The sequence below is a fragment of the Euleptes europaea genome, chromosome 4 (genome assembly GCF_029931775.1).
Source record: "Euleptes europaea isolate rEulEur1 chromosome 4, rEulEur1.hap1, whole genome shotgun sequence".
NCBI lineage: Eukaryota > Metazoa > Chordata > Lepidosauria > Squamata > Sphaerodactylidae > Euleptes > Euleptes europaea.
In genome coordinates, this window is record NC_079315.1 from 14,213,254 (window position 1) to 14,230,142 (window position 16,889).

The following is a 16,889-nucleotide window of genomic DNA, read 5'->3' on the forward strand; positions in this document are numbered from 1 at the left end:
GAGGGGAGGGGCTTCAGTGCCATAGAGTTCAATTGCCAAAGCGGCCATTTTTCTCCAGGTGATCTGATCTCTGTCGGCTGGAGATCAGTTGAATTAGCAGGAGATCTCCTGCTACTACCTGGCAGTTGGCAACCCTATTGCTCACTCCTGCTAAACTTCCATGAGGAGCCCTGGGCAGCCAAAGAAGGCACTGGGCATTTTCGAGGGAGCTCTGAAATCTTGTTCTGGGTGGTCAGTGGAACCTCAGGAACACCACTATGGGCGTCTGCAGCAGGAGGGGGAAATTGGCAGAAATCGCCATTCCCCCTCTTAAGAAAATGTAAGTGCCCTTAAGTCTTCGTTAAGTGCCCATTTCTTGCTTCTGTGAAGTTTGCACACCGCTGAGTTGTCAAGGTTAGACTCAACGATGTGACATTCTAGCTATATCTGAAGAACTGAGCTGTGACTCACGAAACTCATGTGTGTGTGAAGTGCCGTCAAGTTGCTTCCGACTCATGGCGACCCTATGAATCAACGTCCTCCACAATGTCCTATCTTTGACAGCCTTGCTCAGATCTTGCAAATTGAGGGCCGTGGCTTCCTTTATTGAGTCCATCCATCTCTTGTTGGGTCTTCCTCTTTTCCTGCTGCCCTCAACTTTTTCTAGCATGATTGTGACCAAAATATGATAGCCTCAGTTTAGTCATTTTAGCTTCTAGGGTCAGTTCAGCTTGATTTGTTCTATAATCCACTGATTTGTTTTTTTGGCAGTCCACGAAACTCATACCCTGCCAGAAATTGTGTTAGTCTTTAAGGTGCTACTGGGCTCTTGCTCTTTTCTACTAAAAAAGGCCAATGTAATATTTTCACACTCATTACAGCATTAGTGTGCAAGCATTCAGCAGGGCAGGCATGAACTGCAGAAGCCAGGAGGAGTGAGAATGAGGAATTGGTTTCTGACATTACTCATGAAGGTGCCTTCTACTGAATCAGACCCTTGGTCCATCAAAGTCAGTATTTTCTACTTTGACCGGCAGCGGCTCTCTGGGCTCTCAAGCAGAGGTCTTTCACATCACTTACTTGCCTGGTCCCTTTAACTGGAGATGCCAGGGATTGAACCTGGGACCTTCTGCATGCCAAGCAGAGGCTCTGCCACTGAGCCACAGCCCCTCCCCTAAAAGACACATGAAGCTGCCTTCTACTGAATCTGGCCCTTGGTCCATGAAAGTCAGTATTGCCTACTCAGACCGGCAGCGGCTCTCCAGGGTCTCAGGCAGGGGTCTTTCACATCACTTACTTGCCTAGTCCCTTTAACTGGAGATGCCGGGGATTGAACCTGGGGCCTTCTCCATGCCAAGCAGATTCTCTGCCACTGAACCACAGCCCCTCCCTCATTGGGATGGTAGGAAATGGAATTGTGATCTGGGAATTAGCTTCTGGGGAAATGGGGGCTAGCTTTCCTGAAGGCAGCTCAGTGCTTTATGTCGGGTTGAATAACGGTTCGGGATAATGAGAAACACTGTTTGCTAACTGTGGTTGTGTTTGGTAGATATCCCCTTTGAGCAAAGATGACGGCGGAGAATACGAGTGCCATGCATCGAACTCTCAGGGAGAGGCTACAGCATCGGCGAGAATTACCGTGGTGAATTCATTAAAAGAAATACCCACCATAAAAGGTAGGTCGGTACACATGAAGCTGCCTTCTACTGAATCAGACCTTTGGTCCATCAAAGTCAGTATTGTCTACTCAGACTGGCAGCGGCTCTCCAGGGTCATGCAGAGGTCCTTCACATGACCTTCTTGCCTCGTCCCTTTAACTGGAGATGCCGGGGATTGTATGTTAGCACCGTGTCAAATTGGAGCAGATACAAAGAGGAATGGAAACATCTGAATAGATGCCAAAGGCGATGTGTTTTGGCTGTTATATAGTGGCCAAACTTGGAACAGTTCAATTGTAAAGTTTTGTGCAAGACTGCGGAAGATCTTGCTAGGGTCTTAAGGGGGTGTTGTAGATCGCAGGCACTTGTAAATGGACAAAATCCGTAATGGACCCCAAGGCTGAGGAGACAGGAAAAGTGGGAATGACTCCCAAGGTCTGCTTCCTCAAGCCCTGTGTTTGGAGCCATCTCCTTACTTCCATGGCATGTCAATCAGTCATTTATTGATACGGCACATAGCCAGACATATACAAAAAACATCAAAACGTTTAACATTAAAACCAGGAATTCCAAGTATAAAATACACTGTAGTCTACATAAAATCCTAAGAGGACACTACTAAATACATAGATAATAAGACAGGTCATCCCAACAATTTGTGCCCGATTTTGGATGCAGCGGCACAAAATTTAGCAGTGTCAACAGAAACCCTTGGGTTTTCGTCTGAGAGCAGCTTCCTCACCCTCTCCGACTCCGAGTTATCTGAGAGCCTGTTAGTCCAAGGCTGAATAAATTTGCCACGGATCTCTTCATAGTAAGGGCAGGCGATGAGACTATGCTCCATGGTTTCTACGACCCCTCTACTTCCATGGCCAAGTAACTCAATGAAGTGGAAGGAAGCTGGTAAACTTCACACCCTCTGATACATACCACCCTGGTGACTGCAGTCTGGCAGGAGATCACCGTAGGATTCCCCAAAGGAAGAGGCACTTGCAGGAGGATGATATAGGGGAGGAATGCATTGCTATTGACTTCCTTAAGGTTCAGTATTGCTTGGCAGGGGCCCCAGGTGTGTACACAAAGCCTAAGCTCTTTGCTTTACTGCTAACAGTAGTAGCCAGCATGGCGTAGTGGTTAAGAGCGGTGGTTTGGAGTGGTGGACTCTAATCTGGAGAACCAGGTTTGATTCTCCACTCCTCCACATGAGCGGCAGACGCTAATCGGGTGAACCGGGTTGGTTTCCCCACTCCTCCACATGAAACCAGCTGAGTGACCTTGGGCTAGTCACAGCTCTCTCAGAGCTCTTTCAGCCCCACCTACCTCCCAAGGTGTCTGTTGTGGGGAGGGGGAGGGCAGGCGATTGTAAGCCACTTTAAGGACCCAGCGTGGTGTAGTGGTTAAGAGCAGTGATTTGGAGTGGTGGGCTCTGATCTGGAGAACCGGGTTTGATTCCCCACTCCTCCACATGAGTGGACGGTAATCTGGTAAACTGGATTGGTTTCCCCACTCCTCCACATGAAGCCAGCTGGGTGACCTTGGGCTAGTCACAGCTCTCTTAGAGCTCTCTCATCCTCACCTACCTCACAGGATGTCTGTTGTGGGGAGGGGAAAGGAAGGTGATTGTAAGCCAGTTTGATTTTTCCTTAAGTGGTGGAGAAAGTTGGCATTTAAAAACCAACTCTTCTTCATAATCATCTTCTAATGGGTGGGAGCGTTGGAGAGTTAATCATTTTTATTTCTTCAGAGAAGTACAAAATTAATTCACTGAGCTTCTCTACTGTACATTCCATTGAAAAACTCAGCTTCTGTTAATAAACCTCCTGAATTTCTGAAATTGCACCTTCTTCTGTTGCAGGTGGTGAGGCTGAGCTATGAAAAGCGAGCCATTCTGTCTTGTACTGAGAGGAAAGAAGCTCTTTATGCCGAGTTTAAGCTAATCTTCTGGAAGACTACAGCTTCTGTTCTTTCCTGCTCCTCTCTGATCACTTCTTCCTTCCATAATTTTTGCTAAGGTGCCAACTGAGGAAAAGGGGTCCCTGGGATGAAGGGGAATTTTTGGGATCAGTTATTACCACGGGGGTTTCTCAAATGAATGAAGAACAGTGCCACAGTTCAAATGAGCAGATTATTCAGGGTATTAGATGCCAATCTGGTTACAAACGTGGCAGCCCCTTCAAGATCAGCCCCCACACCCCCAAGATAAGAGCCAGCGTGGTGTAGTGATTGAGAGCGGTTGTTTGGAGCAGTGGACTCTGATCTGGAGAACCGGGTTCGATTCCCCCACTCCTCCACATGAGCGGGGAGGCTAATCTGGTGAACTGGGTTGGTTTCCCCACTCCTATGCATGAAGCCAGCTGGGTGACCTTGGGCTAGTCACAGCTCTCTTAGAGCTCTCTCAGCCCCACCCACCTAACAGGGTGTCTGTTGTGGGGGAGGGGGAGGGAAGTCATTGTAAGCCGGTTTGATTCTTCCTTAAGTGGTAGAGAAAGTCGACATATAAAAACCAACTGTTCTTCTTCCTCCTCCTCAAGTAGGTTTAATACATTGTCCAAAGACAATGGATTTAATAGAGATATGGGATTCCTGTCTCATTACCAATGCTGATTGCACCACGCCTACTATCACGCCTGCTAATGCCATTTACTTTCTGTTGACACTTACATTGCCAATGTGTGTCTGAATTCACTCTTCTCTACTTAAGGATAGATGGACTCACATTCTCGCTTTATCCGAAGAAGTGAGCTGTGGCTCACAAAAGCTCATACCTTGCCAGAATTTTTTTTAGTCTTTAAGGTGCTACTGGACTCTTGCTCTTTTCTATTGTCCAAAGAGGTAGACAAGTAAGAAACACACAGAGAGAAAAAACTAGTTTTCCTTTAGGGCATGGGCTCTCAACAAGGGGGGGGAATTCCCCCCTGGGGGGAATTTTAGGGTTCCGGCGCTGGACGAGACACAGGGGGAGGAATTGGGAACACTACTCAGCAAAGTGTGCTGTCCTGTAGATTATGTACAATCTGCAAAATAGTAGTTTGTTTTTAATTTTGAGTTAGAGTGGGAAGGGGGGAATTATACTCTGAACAATGGCAAAAGGGGGGAATGGAGCAAAAAAGGGTGAAAACCACTGCTTTAGAGCCAATACAGTGGATTGGATCCAGACTACATTTTCTACCAGCAGGCAGAATTTTCCTGCCTCTCTCCTGCCGGTAGAAAATTTGGTTTGGATCCAACCTGCTGTATTTGCCCTAAAGAAAGACTAGGTTTTTTCTAGGTGTGCCATCAAGAATAGGAGGAATGTCTTAAATCCGTATATGAATTACAGGTATGCACAATTTTTAAAGTTTGTGTACATTTTTAGGGGTGGTTGACTTACATCCAGGGTAAATACAGTATATGCTAAGGATGGGAGCGTTTATCTGGGCTCTCAGTATATCTCTAGTCCCTGCAAAGGATGTATTGATATGGGTGCATTTTTATAGCCACGTTTCGTGTAGCAAAAACATATCTAGTAACTGGAGATCTGTATGTATATGTGATGTATGCAGTGGATAAACACAGAATACTCGTAAGTGGTACATACAGGTCTAATCATGATATGTGGAGACATGTATTCCTAGATATATACTTCCCCTAATCACAAACCTCAACTTGGTTATTAATTTATTTCCTTGCTATTTGCAATAAGCATGTTATACCGTGCCTACCAGGTATACCCTACATGGTCCAGATCCTAGCATTCCTGTCTTCCTAGATGTTGTACTTGCTGTGGTCTTTGAAGGCTTGTTACAGGAGGTTGTAAAGCCAGATTTAGCCCTCCCGTGTGAGCCAGACTCCGCCGACATACTCCGACTATCATCGTAAATGGTGCCCTGTGGCTACCACACTCCCAAGGAACGTATAAGGTCTCTTCAGTATTATGTAACACTTTTGTGATTACGGTATGCTAGATCCCTGCTGTCTCCAAGCACTTTGATGAGAGTTCAGGATGGATCGACAGCTTAGGTAACATGATGATGTTCATTCCCAGTGGCGGGACAGACTTGGTTGTATAAGGAATTCCACAACAGGTGTGGCGATGAGCTGAGAAACCATCCCCCAATTAGTTTCCCCACTCTCCTCCACATGAAGCCAGCTGGGTGACCTTGGGCTAGTCACAGCTCTTAGAGCTCTCTCAGTCCCACCTATCTCACAGGGTGTCTGTTGTGGGGAAGGGAAGGCGATTATAAGCCAGTTTGTTTCTTCCTTAAGTGGTAGAGAAAGTCGGCATATAGAAACCTTTCTCTTCTTCAATTCCACCAGGGAAGAGAACATGGGTCTTCCCAAATTCTGCTCCACGCTGGTGGCTTCACTCAAGTTTGCCAATATCTCAATAGTTTAGCATTCCTGTTCCTCCCAAAATTTTGTCTGAAGCCCCCATTTTGCTGTTACCATTGATGCGAAAGCAAACCCCATTCAGCTTTGCAATTCCACATGATGTGGTGTAGTGGTTAAGAGCGCTGGGCTCTAATTTGGAGGACCGGGTTCGATTCCCCACTCCTCCACACAAGCGGCAGACTCTAATCTGGTGAACCGGGTTGGTTTCCCCACTCCTCCACATGAAGCCTGCTGGGTGGCCTTGGGCTAGTCTCAGTTCTGTCTGAACTCTCTCCCCACAAAGTGTCTGTTGTGGGGCGAGGAAGGGAAGGAGATGGTAAGCCGTTTGAGACTCCTTAAAGGTAGAGAAAACCGAGGTATAAAAACCAACTCTTCTTCTTCCCCTGCTTCAGTGGCAGGAGGCAGCAACATACACAGAGACACCCCTCAACACCTACCATTGTGGGGACAGGGGTTGTGTCAAGGGTCCCCATGAAGAAAACTGTGTTGTGAGATGTTTTATTTGATGGGCCAGCATGGCTTACTCAAAACAGGGTTCGTGCTACAAGCTTCAGATACCATTGTCCTTGTTACACAAACAGTTCAGTTAGCATTGTACCAAATGTACAAATCCCCCGCTTCATTGTGGGCTGGTCTCGTTTTTCCTCCCACCAAGGTCAGATACACCCTCCACTGCTGGATATTCACACTGGGATTCAGGCCTTATCCCTGTTATCTCCCTGCCTAGAGTCTACATGATATTGCGACTCCACCACTCTTCCTTTAGGCAAACATCACCTATAGACCTTTTGGACAGTATTGGGTCTAGACATCTGGATTTGTCCTGTAACTCATCTTGGCTGTTTGGGGGATCGAGATATCCTTGTCCTTCCCACACCTAGCAAGGCTGCAGGAGCTCTAGTGGTCCAGCATAGTTGTTTTGAGCCCTGTGGCTTTATCTACAGCTCAGCCATAAAAACTGAGATGTCCTTAGTTGCCCTGTCTTGGCCCAGCAGCTTATGACACATGAAGCTGCCTTCTACTGAATCAGACCCTTGGTCCATCAAAGTCAGTATTGTCTACTCAGACTGGCAACGGCTCTCCGGGGTCTCAGGAAGAGGTCTTTCACATCACCTACCTGCCTAGTCCCTTTAACTGGAGATGCTGGGGATTGAACCTGGCACCTTCTGCATGCCAGGCAGAGGCTCTACCAGAGCCACAGCCCTTTCCACAAAAGGCCCCACTATGTTCCAAGCCGTGTTCCAATCGCTGGTTGTTGTCAAACAAGTATCATCCTACCCAAGGGGACGTCATGACTTGGTCAGTTTTGATAGTTACACTGCCCCCCCTAAAAAACTTCCATATTATTTTGCTCATCTACCTCAGGGTCACACTGAGAAGCCCTGTAACCTTTTTACAGCCTTAAATCCAGGCTCTGTTTCTCATACGCATGCCTTAGAAGAAGAGGAGTTGGTTTTTATATGCTGACTTTCTCTACCACTTAAAGAAGACTCAAACAGGCTTACAATCTCCTTCCCCTCCCCAGAACACACACCATGTGAGGTAGGTGGGGCTGAGAGAACTGTGACTAGCCCAAGGCCACAGAGAACTCAAGCCATGTCAGGGAATTAAGAGGCTAAATCAACCAATCAACCAGCCCAACTAATTTTTCGTTAAAAGCCATTCTGTGTGGCTGCATTGTCCCCACAACCTGCTGAAAGGTCTCTTGATAACATTAGATCAATATACCCAAAGCTTATGTCATTTGTATCTGTGTTCTATACAAAGAAGCAGAGTTTTGCCATTTCCTCTTTGGGGTTTGTTTCCTTTTTGGGGTTTGAGATTGATAGAAAAAGAAGGGCAGAGAAGGCCATACAGGGTCAGAGAGCCGCTATAACCCCCCTCCCGTCTGCCTAGTGGGATTCTATATTGGTAGTGGAAAGTGCTATCAAGTCACTGCTGACTTATGGCAACCCCATATAGTTTTGAAGGCAAAAGATGAACAGAGGTGGCCTGCCACTGTATAGCAACTCTGGACTTCTTTGGTGGTCCTCCCATACAGGTATTAACTAGGGCCAACCCTGCTTAGCTTCAGAGATCTGACGATATCCAGCTAGCCTGGACCATCTAGGTCATAGAATCATAGAGTTGGAAGGGACCACCGGAGTAATCTAGTCCAACCCCCTGCACAATGCAGGAAATTCACAACTGCCTCCCCCACACACCCAGTCACCCCTACTCCATGTCCAGAAGATGGCCAAGATCATGATCTGCCTGAGGTCATAGAATCAGCATTGCTGACAGATTGCCATGTAATACAGTATGAAGCCTGGGTAAATTACTGATAGCTTCATAAATTGGAAGTAGGGTGTTGTGCCCTTCCTTGGTTTGGGAATCCACTGAGAGAGAACTGTCCTCGAGTCCCAAAAAACCCTTCCCCACACACAGATTTGACAGGCAACTATCTGACCGAAGAGCTGTTTATTTGTATTTACAAAAACATAAAAACCAGTTTGAGAACCGCAGCTACGAAGCAAATTGCTGTCATGATTTTCGGCGAAAGCACGCATCTCCAAAACACCACAAAGGTCAAAGTTACACCACAACTGACTGAAGGAACTTCCAAAGGCTACACACTCATCATCCGAGGTGCGATACTCATGGACATCAATTCCTGGAAGAGGAGCTTGCAGGCGTACGGCATTCTCACCAGAGAAATCTGAAAAGGGGAAGGTGGGTTTTTGTTTAAGAGCCATAAAAAAAGAAAACTACTCATTAAGTAAAAAGCATCACAACAAACACTTAAAGCAGCCACTGACAATCTCATCTAGTGCTTCTAAATGTATAAGAACATAAGAAAGGCCCTGCTGGATCAGACCCAGGCCCATCCAAGTCCAGCAGTCTGTCCACACAGTGGCCAACCAGGTGCCTCTAAGAAGCCCACAAACATGACAACTGCAGAGGCATTGTCCTGCCTGTGTTCCACAGCACCTAATAGAATAGGCACGCTCATCTGATCCTGGAGAGAATAGGTGTGCATCATGACCAGTATCTGTTTTTACTAGTAGCCATGGATAGCCCTCTCCTCCATGAACATGTCCACTCCCCTCTTCAAGCCTTCCAAGTTGGCAGCATCAACAGAGCAGCATATCCAATGGAAACAACCCATGCATAAAAGGACTAAGGGGCTTTTCCCCAAATTTTCAATGTAATTCCAGTCCTGTTGAATAAACTTTATATTTATTGACTCTCCAAAGAACTGAGGAATAACCTCCCTGAGCCCAAAAGGGTTCGATGTTGTCAAAAAGCAGTCATGCACGCTTGTTGCATGCTGGGAAACTGCCTTCGAAGCATGGGTGGCAGCCATCACCACATCCTGGGGCAGGGAGTTCCACAATTTAACCATGCGTTGTGTGAAGATGCGACACTACCTTGCGCATTCATAGAATGCTGGAAGCTTCACCTTCATTCTAGTAACTGGCTTTATCAAAAGGGTGGCGGTGGAAAGTGCCGTCAAGTCATAGCCGACTTACAGCAACCCCATAGGGTTGGCAAGGCAAGACACATTCAGAGGTGGTTTGCCATTGCCTGCCTCTGCACAGCAACCTTGGACTTCCTCAGTGGTCTCCCATCCAAGTCCTAAGCAGGGCCGATGCTGCTTAGCTTCCAACAGCTGACAAGATTGGCCTCACCTGGGCCATCAAGGTCAGGGCCTTATAAAGGCAGGTCAGTGATATTTACTCCCATAATCTCTTCTCCCAGATGAGAACAAAGGAAGTCAACAGTCTTAGTCCAAGAAGCGACATCAGACATTCTGGACCATGCAACTCATACTCCACTTTGCTTTACATGACACGTTCATAGAATCACAGAGTTAGAAGGGATCATCAGGGTCATCTAGTCCCACCCCCTGCACAGTGCAGGAAATTCCAAACTACCCCCCACACCCCCAGTGACCCCCTACTCCATGCCCAGAAGATGGCCAAGATGCCTTCCCTCTCATGATCTGCCTACGGTCATAGAATCAGCATTGCTGTCAGATGGCCATCTAACCTCAGCTTAAAAACCTCCAGGGAAGGTTTTTAACCTCCCGAGGAAGCCTGTTCCATTGAGGAACCATTCTAACAAACGTACTGCAGAATAAACTCATGGGCACCATGAACTTTCATGGGCACCATCAGATACACAAAACTAAAAAACAGCATAGCCTAGAGCCCCATGCATTTCATGGCCTTTGGGCTCAACTTTTTAGATTTTCTTTGTTCCTGTCAGCAGAGGATACTATTTCCTTTGTCTACGAAGGATTCTAGTCCACGAAAGCTTAGGGTGCCAATGAGCTCATTCCAGGGGACCATGGCATTCTTATCAAACCGAATGGGTCTTCTTTTCAGGATTCTTCGCTGCGCAGCAAAAAGCGCATATATTTTGTTTTTGGGTTTCAAAACCCAGTTCCCAGAGGATGCCAATTCTCGGCCCCTTCTCGTTTCACATACCTGAGTCTTATTCCGGCAGCCCCGACACTCGTAGGTGTGAGTCCTCGTGTTTGCTATGGCTATAAGTCCACACAGGTTGCACACGTGAACCTGATAAGGGTCTGAGGCTTCAAACAATCTTTCCCTTAAGAACTGCGCTGCTCCGTGAGCAATCTGACAGTCACGCTCCATCTCTCCGAAACGTAGGCCACCGTCACTAAGAAAGAAAAATATATACACAATTCAGAATTTTTCTGAGCTAGGGAGCTACCAATCAGGCCGATCCCCACCCCCAACCCCAAGCTAATATAAGCAAACCTTGACAGCAGAAGTTGGGTTGTTCACAAAAATACCACCAGAGAAAAAAAAACAGACAAGACCATTTGCAGGTCATATGCCAGAAAAATCTCCATGCTGTTTGTGAACCCGCCAATGTAGAATAGAATGCCGAAGAAAAACCTCTCAGAAATGTAGCTTTATGATCAAATTGTAATTCTACCCACATGCTGCCATTTTGTGGAAGTGTGGAAAAGCCACAACCCAGCTTCCTAAGAATGGTAGTAGACATTTTATTTTTAGATCAAGATTCTAGCCTAGACTTTATGAATATATGCTTGAAAGTCTGCATGGCAAAAGATCATGCCCCAGAGAAGTCCAAATAAAATTTCTACTGATTGGGGATAAGTCTTCGGGGCTTGTGTAGTTCGTTCTCTTTCCCCATGAACAACTGAAGCAGAATGAAGTACACAAGGCTGTTACAACTGCACAAGTATGCTAAATTGAATGTGCTGCAAACTTGCATGATTTATGCAAGTTATACAGTTCGGCTTTTCTTGACACCACATTTGTTTTAATGTGGCACAGAATATTCAGTCATACAACCGTATATAGGCACACCGGTTTAATACATGTAAACACATGCTCAATAGCTATGGGGGGGAGACGCAACATAGTCAGCCAACTTGTAAGGATCACTCATATGGAACTTTTCCACAGCCATGCAAACACTCAGTAGCCCATCATACGTCATTTTCAGCATCTTGATGGGATGAAAGAACCAACCTCCTCTTTCCATACCTTGATCCATATATGCTTCCATATCTGATCACCCACCAAAGATCCTGCTCACCCCAGGTGAGCGGCTACATACAACAAGCCTTTTTCATTTTGAGAAACTTTAATTTAAATTATTAATGGACCCATTCCCGGTTAGGGGGACAGGTTAAAAAAAATACCCTCCAGAAAAACATAAGCAAGCAAGCAAGCAAGAAGAGGAGGTGGTTTTTATATGCCGACTTTCTCTACCACTTAAGGAAGAATCAAACCGGCTTATAATCACCTTCCCTTCCATATTAGAGTCCACTGCTCTTAACCACTACACTATGCAGGCAAGTGTTCTTACCGGGATCGACCTTCCATAGGTTGCCTGTTAAGGATCTGAATTGGCCCTCTTGCTCGGGAATGGATTTTATCATCCACCATGTGTTTCAGCCGCTGGTAGTAAGTAGGGCCAATAAAGATCTGTGACGTAATTTTGCGACCAGTGAAGCCATTGTACAAAACCTGCAGAAAAGAGCAAAAACAGAAAAGTAGCCACACACCCAACATGGAGAACAAACGATGCAGGCTGATAATTTGCCACTGGGAAAGTGACGTACCTCATTTCCTCTCAGATGATAACCATAGTCTGAGAGCAAATTGGAGATCTTTTGCACATTGACAGCATCATTGAAAGGCGTGGCGTCGCCTATTTCTCCCTTGTTGGCAGATACCTAGAAGAAAACAAATTAGCATTTGTGAAATATTTGCAAACAGGAGGGGCTGTGGCTCAGCGGTACAGCATCTGCTTGGCATGTAGAAGGTCCTAGGTTCAATCCCAGACATCTCCAGTGAAAGGGACTAGGCAAGTAGGCGATGTGAAAAACCCCTGCCTGAGACCCTGGAGAGCCGCTGCCAGTCTGAGTAGACAATACTGACTTTGATTGACTGAGGGTCTGGTTCAGTAGAAGGCAGCTTCATGTGTTCATAGCAGCCCGATTCCCACCTCTGAATTTGGGTGTCCCTAGGCGCTGCAGACATGCAACTCCCAGCAGTCGTCTGGTTTGTCTGGGTCCCTTTTGCAAGCCCCCGAAGCTAGTGGCAGTGAATTCCATTAGCCAAAAGGCGCCGAAGCTGCTGCCCTTGGGGTGACCCCTCCCAGGCCGTTTCCCCTTGGGGCGAGGCCGCCCAGAAGGCCGGCGGACTGAGTGGGGGTGGGAGCGGGTGCGGAGTTTCCCAGCCGGGCCCTGGCCCTTGGTCAGCCCAGCTGCCAGCCCAATTCCCACCTCCCCGCCCAGGGACCAGACAGTGCTGCGCCTTCTCCAGCACTCTGCAGCCTCCCCGCGCCATGGCCCAGCTCCGGCTGGCCGCTCTCACCTTGCTCTTCTCGGCCTGGGCCGGCGGTGGCGCCTCACTGGACGCCTCCTCCTCCTCGGCCGCCTGCCCGCCCTGCTTGCCGGCCCAGTGCCCCCCGCTACCGGGCCGGGGCTGCCCGCTGGGCCAGGTGTACTCAAACCAAGTTCTTCATACAAGCAGCCGCATGTCCTTACCTTCCCTTGCAGACACTCAATCAAGTGACCAATGGTCATACGCGAAGGGATGGCGTGGGGGTTGATGATGATGTCTGGGGTGATACCTTCGCAGGTGAAAGGCATGTCCTAAAGACGGGGGAGGAAGAGGTGAGGTTATGTTTTCCCCCCTCTCCAAAAGAATCTCAATTAGCGTTAACTTTCTGAAACTGGCCGAACCGCTCTCCATGACAGTTAACCGCTCAAACTGACAGCCGCAATACACTCTACACTGACTGCCCTTGGAGACTATCTGATGCTTCAAGGTTACCAAGAATTTTTGCTGCCCAGATCGTAACAGGGATTTGGTGGCAAAAAGCGTATTCAGCCGCTTCCTTCACCCACCCACCCACTGTAGTGGCCTCCTGTGCATTTCCTGGCCCAGAGGAAAGTACATTCTCCCTTCGCTGAAGGGCCCTAGAGAGCCCTCAGAATAAGTAATATTGCAGACTCTTCTGGAGGGGGAAAAAGAACAGGTTACCTTAGCCACAGCTAGGTTCTGCACAATAGCACTCAAAGTTCGCCTCTCAAAGGTTTCCTCATAGATAGGTCTAATTTTAATTTAGGGGGATAAGTAAAACCTAATTTGATGGATTTACATTTTGTATTTTAAATTAAATGTATAAACGTGAATTGTGGATAGTTTTAAGTATTTTTAGAATGGCAACGCCGTAATAAAAAATATTTCGATTTCGAAAGTGCTCAGCAATCACCTCCACAGCCACCAAATGGGCAAGGTACCAGCAAGACCGCCTCCATACATAGGATCATCTCAGCCCCAAGGCTTTCAGGGAGTTCCTGCTCCAGGCTGGGTGGTACTGAGGTCGACCCTTCTCTGTAGTGCCAAGTGTGGAAAATGCTCTCTCTCCCCCCCCCCGCCGCCGCCCCCAAGAGGCGCCGCCCCATTAAGTGACTCTGAGGGTCACACAAGCAGCTTGCCAATACCGTTCAGACCGGTTTCCTCAGCTTATGCCAGGGCTGGAGTTTTGAAAGCTACCGCTATTTTTATTAAAATGACACAAAAACATCCATCCCCTTAAGAGCTGATGTTAGAAAAGGCGATCAAGATACCCAGTAAAAATATCAGTTGAAGCAAAGTGAAGTTACTTTTTAGTAGAACAAGAATAAAAGTACAATTATTGATTATAGCAAAGTGAATATTTTCTACCGGAACAAGTTATTTCATTTAATTAATTAGAGAAACAGTTGTGGTAATCATGATGTAATTCCTTTTTGTGTTAAAACACTATTATTTTCTACAAATGTACTTTATTTGCAGACGGTCCCCTATCCTTTCCCTTTCTTCCTTCTGTATCCCGCCCTTTTGAAATAAATTAAATTTAAAAAAAAACATTTTTTTTTTAAAGACACAGCGTGATGTAGTGGTTAGGAGCGGCGGACTCTAATCTAGAGAACCGGGTTCGATTCCCCACTCCTCCACATGAGTGGCGGATTCTAATCTGGAGAACCGGGTTTGTTTCCTCACTCCTCCATAAGAAGCCTGCTGGGTGACCTTGGGCTAGTCACAGTTCTCTCTGAGCTCTCTCAGCCCCACCTACTTCACAGGGTGTCTGTTGTGTGGGGAGGGGAAGGGAAGGCAAGCCGCTTTGAGAGAGACTCCTTAAAAGGGAGAGAAAATCAGGGTACAAAAACCAACTCTTCTTCTAAATGGGAAGGCTGACCATTCGTTTCTAACACGCTTTTGAAAAAGTTCTTCATAGCGCTGAAATCACCCACAGTGAGGCTCTTACCTCCTGCCGGTACTGGATACCGCAGGTACCTTTCTGACCGTGTCTACTGGCAAATTTGTCTCCGATTTGCGGGATTCTCACCGAGCGCACCTAGAGGCAAAGGCAGACCTCCGTTAGCTACTCAAGCCCTTCTGCAGCACAGGCTTTATCGCCGTCAGCCTGCAACGCTTACCCGGATTTTACAAAACTTGTATCCCTCCTGGTTCAAGGTCACCATGACCTGATCGACGATCCCCGTCTCGCTCGTCCGCAGGAAAGTGCTGCAGTCTCTCTTGGTGTAGCGGCGGTTGGTGCTCTCCAGCTCGTCCTCGTTCTCGGGCAGAGTCACCGTCTTGCCGATGATGACGTCATCTCCCGAGACGCGCACGCCGGGCGCGATCAAGCCATCGTCGTCCAGCTTGTCGTAGATGGCGTGACGCATCCCTGGGAAAACAGGGAGGAAGGGGGCGCAGGGCTGAGGCCACGCCTGCCCAAGCCCGCCGAGCCGGACACAGCCCGCCACCAACCAGTCCAGGCAGTTCAACGAGGGGCTTGATAAACCTATCAGGATTCTCTCCTTGGGACTGCAAAAGACAGAGAAAAGGGAGGCCGGCTCCCAACCCTGGAAGGCTACATTTAAATGCAAGCGCGACGACTAAATTCCTCTAGTCTCTTGAACACATGAAGCTGCCTGATACTGAACCAGACCCTTGATCCATCAAGGTCAGTATTCTCTATTCAGACCGGCAGCAGCTCTCCAGGGTCTCAGGAAGGGGCCTTTCACATCCCCTACCCGCCTAGTCCCTTTAACTGGAGATGCCGGGGACTGAACCTGGGCCCTTCTGCATGCCAAGCAGATGCTCTACCCCTGAGCCACGGACCTTCCCCAGAAATTAAATGAGCCCAGCAGTTCTCAGACTTGGTACTGTCTAGGACCACGCTTTTTTATGGCCGCTGTATGGAACAACAAGCGAAAGGCTGTGAATTCAAACTTTGCATCCGCATTTTTGTCCTTGACTTAATCATATCACGGTAGGGGAAAGACCCATTTGTTTCACAGTCGCTTCCGCTGCAGCAGCAGGCTGCTCTTCAGTTTCAAAACTGAAACACTGTGCAGTTTTTTCCTCTGCAAACAGCAAAGGCATAAAGGAGCTGGAGATGAAACTTCATTACTGATCAGCTGCCCATCAGCCCAGGCCTCAACAGGTACTGGCAGGCCACCTAGGTCTAAACTTGCTGCACTCTCTCCCGATGTATTTTGATTTTCTGACACTCCCGCAATATAAACGATTATTTATGTTGGCTAGACTGAATGTCATTCCATCAGGGGAGCTAATAAGTCATTTAAATAGGGTGCTGTATTGTGAGAGAGTATGTCAATGTGGTTGTGGCCAAACAGACACTCTTCAGCATCCCTTGTTTAGTTGTGACCTGCTCAGTGAAGCTAGAGACAGATGGATAAAGCCTTTTATCTGGGAATTTGTCTGTGAATTGGATAATTTGAGGGTTCTTTTAGCAGGGGTAGATTTTAATACTACATTGGCAGTTGCCAAGTTTTCCCCCCAGTCAATCAAGATTAAAAAATACTAATTTTCTTATTGGTTATCTAGATATCTGTTTACACACACACGCACACACACACACAGTTCTTTTTCCTTAATTTTGATCTTAGTGTGACACTGTTCAGGACCAAATTGGCCATACGAACAGTATCATTAAAGTAAGTAAGCAGGCAACTTCCGGCCATTTTAAATTCAGAAAAAAAGGTGACTGAGGGATTGACACAACAGCAATCTCCAACATTATGTTTGGTTGAGAGAGAGTTGATAGAAACTTCTCTCCCTCTCACAGAATCCTGGAATCACTCCGAAATTCGTTGGAAGGAGATTCTGGATAAATAAAAGGAAGTACTACTTCAATTCAATGGAAAGTTGACTTGGGGAACTCATTGCCACTAGGAGCATCGCTCGCTTGGATGGATATAAAAAGTGGGCATGTTCCTGGAGGATTTTTAGGGTTCAGAGACAGAATGCCTATGAGGGTAGGGTGCCCTTGAGGAATCAGAAAGAAGAGCTGCTGTCTGTGGGCCCTGCT

At 47.2% G+C, this 16,889-nt stretch overlaps 2 protein-coding genes across 3 annotated transcripts in view; one reads left to right on the forward strand and one right to left on the reverse strand.

Annotated features, from left to right (window-relative positions):
- IGFBP7 (insulin like growth factor binding protein 7) overlaps nt 1-3,521 on the forward strand; it is a gene marked incomplete at its 5' end in the record, with an annotated part of 37,059 nt that extends 33,538 nt beyond the window's left edge. The window contains 2 exons of the mRNA XM_056848499.1: nt 1,529-1,655; nt 3,493-3,521. Coding sequence (XP_056704477.1) covers nt 1,529-1,655; nt 3,493-3,512 — 147 coding nt within the window. The remainder of the gene's footprint in view (nt 1-1,528; nt 1,656-3,492) is intronic.
- Nucleotides 3,522-8,577: 5,056 nt separating this feature from the next.
- Nucleotides 8,578-16,889, reverse strand: part of POLR2B (RNA polymerase II subunit B) — a 33,097-nt gene continuing 24,785 nt past the window's right edge. For both annotated transcript variants that reach the window (XM_056848921.1, XM_056848922.1), the window contains 7 exons: nt 14,989-15,239; nt 14,817-14,906; nt 13,048-13,155; nt 12,118-12,231; nt 11,862-12,022; nt 10,481-10,676; nt 8,578-8,706 (listed from right to left, as the gene is read on the reverse strand). In XM_056848921.1, coding sequence (XP_056704899.1) covers nt 8,617-8,706; nt 10,481-10,676; nt 11,862-12,022; nt 12,118-12,231; nt 13,048-13,155; nt 14,817-14,906; nt 14,989-15,239 — 1,010 coding nt within the window. In that variant the 3' untranslated portion in view covers nt 8,578-8,616. The remainder of the gene's footprint in view (nt 8,707-10,480; nt 10,677-11,861; nt 12,023-12,117; nt 12,232-13,047; nt 13,156-14,816; nt 14,907-14,988; nt 15,240-16,889) is intronic.